The 2,932-nt window shown below is 43.4% G+C and overlaps 1 protein-coding gene across 1 annotated transcript; it reads right to left on the reverse strand.

Annotated features, from left to right (window-relative positions):
• Positions 1–533: 533 nt before the first annotated feature.
• LOC103461425 (zinc finger protein 774-like) lies at positions 534–2,925 on the reverse strand. The gene is made up of 2 exons (XM_008403725.2): positions 2,845–2,925; positions 534–1,905 (listed from the first exon to the last, which is right to left on the reverse strand). The coding sequence occupies exon 2, from the start codon at positions 1,724–1,726 to the stop codon at positions 1,073–1,075; it is 654 nt and encodes a 217-aa protein (XP_008401947.1). The 5' UTR covers positions 1,727–1,905; positions 2,845–2,925; the 3' UTR covers positions 534–1,072.
• Between the last annotated feature and the right edge of the window lie 7 nt (positions 2,926–2,932).

The following is a 2,932-nucleotide window of genomic DNA, read 5'->3' on the forward strand; positions in this document are numbered from 1 at the left end:
ACCAGCACCTCCTGACCCACTGGGGACAAAGGTGTGTAGAAAGTGGTGTATGGATGGATTTGGAAATTTATTTTATTTTAGTTACTTAGAAGAATCATTACTTTCCCTCTTAAAATATCAAAATTTCCACTTAACTTTATATTTTCATTCATCTCATTATATAATTTTTCAATATTAAATGATTGATCGTATGATCAGTTAGTTGTATATAAATCTTTGGTTATTCTGCTTCCACGTATTTTTACTCAATTTGAAAATATTAGTCCAAGAAATGACTAAAATATGACAAAAATGCAACTCAAGTACTATATGTAAGCTGTCATAACAACGGATTTAATATCGCCACCTTCCTAAAAAGTGCCATAATTTTCTTTTCCAAAAAAAATCACTTTTGGCAAAAAATATTTATGCCATTTCTTTAGGATGAGGATATATAAAATTATGTCAGAGAAAAATCTAAAAATAGGTGGAAATACTGGTATTTCAGACTGAAAACAAAAACAGATATAAAATAAAAAAATGTTCAGACTTTATTCTCATAATATTGTAACTTTATTTTCATGTCATTACTTTATTCAGGTGCGATTATTTTCGTAGCATTATAACTTCATTGTCAATTTAATTTCCTTGGCCATGAAGCTCGTCGTTGGTTTCCATTCCTGCTAACCTGGAAGGTTTTCCCGTTTCATGATTTACAGTTGTACCGGAAACATGCGAATACGAAGGTTCCAGCCGGAACCTTTATATTTAACAAAAACTAAAAAGTGATTAACTGTGTTCAAATTTTAATGCGTTAAAATCTAACGCGTTAAGCTCAATCCATAAAACTGACAGTCTTTTTCTCATAACCGAGTCGTTGAGCAAACAGAAATAATTTCAGTGATTCTGAAACAAGAGATAAAAATGGATGTTTTTTTTTTATTGGCTGTATGTAAACTTCTGGTCTCAGCTGTAAAACGACTCGTCCAGCCGCTGCKTCAGCAAAAACATAATAAAAACAAATCAGTTATGGACCCAGACCGGACCTACGGTCAGGCCTGCACCTGCAGCTGTCCCTCGGGTGGGCGGAGCCTCAGGTGGGCGGAGCCTCTCCGGCGTGGACCCTGACGTGCCGCCACATGTGGCTGCTGCGGCTGAAGCGTTTTCCGCAGACGGCGCAGGAGTACGGCCTCTCTCCTGTGTGAACGTTGGTGTGCTTCCGGAGCGATGAGTGATCCGAGAAGCGTTTCTCACAGAACTGGCAGGCGTACGGTTTCTCTCCCGTGTGCGTCCGCATGTGGACGGACAGGTTGACCTTGAAGCTGAACGTCTTCTGGCAGACGTCGCAGGAGAAAGGTTTCTCGCCCGTGTGAACGCGCAAGTGGACCCGCATCTCCGAGTTGCACCTGAARGCTTTCCCGCAGACGTCACAGGAAACKGGCCGCAGCCCCAGTCCACCGGGAACCAGGCCAGAACCGCTGATCCTCTTCCTGACCCGTCTCCTCTTCGRCTCCAGCTCCTTCTGGAGCCAGGTTCCGTCCTGACCTCTGACCCCGGCGGCAGCAGCACCGAGCAGGCCACTGTTTGGAGTCAGAGCGTCTGGTTCTTGACCTTCCTGCTGGCTGCTCCAGAACCCGGTCCGATCTCTGGCCGAGTCCGAGTCGTCACTCCAGCTTCCCGCCGGTTCTCGGGTCTCCGACTCGGACACGCTCCGGTCCCTGCTGGGTTCTGGTTCAGACGTTACCATGGTGATATCAGCGTCCGGCTTCAGAACCGGCGGCTCTTCATCACGGACGAAGCAGAGAGCSTCATCTTCCTCTTTGACCCGGGAAGGTTCTGGTTCCTCCCGGTCTGGACTGGACTTCCAGAGCTGCTGGTCAGCAGGAACTTCCTCTTTCTCCTTCCTCAGGAACTGAACAGGAAGTTCTGCAGGGAGAAACAAAACAAAGACAACGAAAAATGAAAATACTTTAATTTTATCTGGAAAAGCAAAACAACAGAAATAAAAAAACTCTTCCGAGTTATTTTGTCAGATCTTGTTGACAGAAAGAAAAATTCTGTCCATGTTTGACCTGAACTTCATCCAAGCTGCAAAAACAAATCCAAACATTTTGAATTGTTAGAAAATGAGTAAAATGTTTCACAGGCGGCATTTAGAGAGTTTTAATTATGAGGTCGACTCAGAAGCAGAAAATTAGACCGATTATGGTTTTATCATTGAGGGGAAACGCCCCCCTTCTGCCCCCCAGTTCCTACGCCTATGGCTTTATCTCCTCCATTTTAACTAGTTATATTTACTTTTAAGACTAGTTTCAGTCAAACTGAAAACCTACTTCAGTTTGATTCATATTTTATCATCACAAATACACACTGCCTGTTTTGTGTGTGTCGATGTGTCTGCATGGATGCTGGTTGTTTACAGTGTAGTAAACAATAAAATATGTTTTTCCTTAAACTATTCCTTCATTCCTTTGTTATTTTACATTTTCATTTTAAACTAAATGAAATAAATGAATAAATAAATAAAAGACGAGCAGTGGGCCGCAGCCCCCTCTGGTCCCTCCTTAAAGACACCATGAGGAAATAACCTAATTTCTCAATATTAGATCATAGTCCGCTCAGTTACTTATAACTTAATTAGCTTTTTTCTTTTACTGGATACGTTTTCACTCTTTCTGCAGTATAAATAGAATTAACTGGATGTTTGTTGCTTCATCCAACTCTGGTTTTATCTCTCAGAGTCACATGAACAAGCAGGACATGTCCGAACCGAACCGAACCGAACCGAACCGAACCGAACCCCACCTGCTCTGGTTCTGCTGTGGATCATCTTAAAACGGGTCTAAGCAACAGGTTCGTCCTCACCTGTCCGGTCCAGCCGAACCTCCGGTCTCCAGGCGCCGTCCAGCAGTCTGCGCTGGCGGTCCAGCTCTTCCTCGTACTGGGCGATGGT

The sequence above is a fragment of the Poecilia reticulata genome, unplaced genomic scaffold (genome assembly GCF_000633615.1).
Source record: "Poecilia reticulata strain Guanapo unplaced genomic scaffold, Guppy_female_1.0+MT scaffold_1446, whole genome shotgun sequence".
NCBI lineage: Eukaryota > Metazoa > Chordata > Actinopteri > Cyprinodontiformes > Poeciliidae > Poecilia > Poecilia reticulata.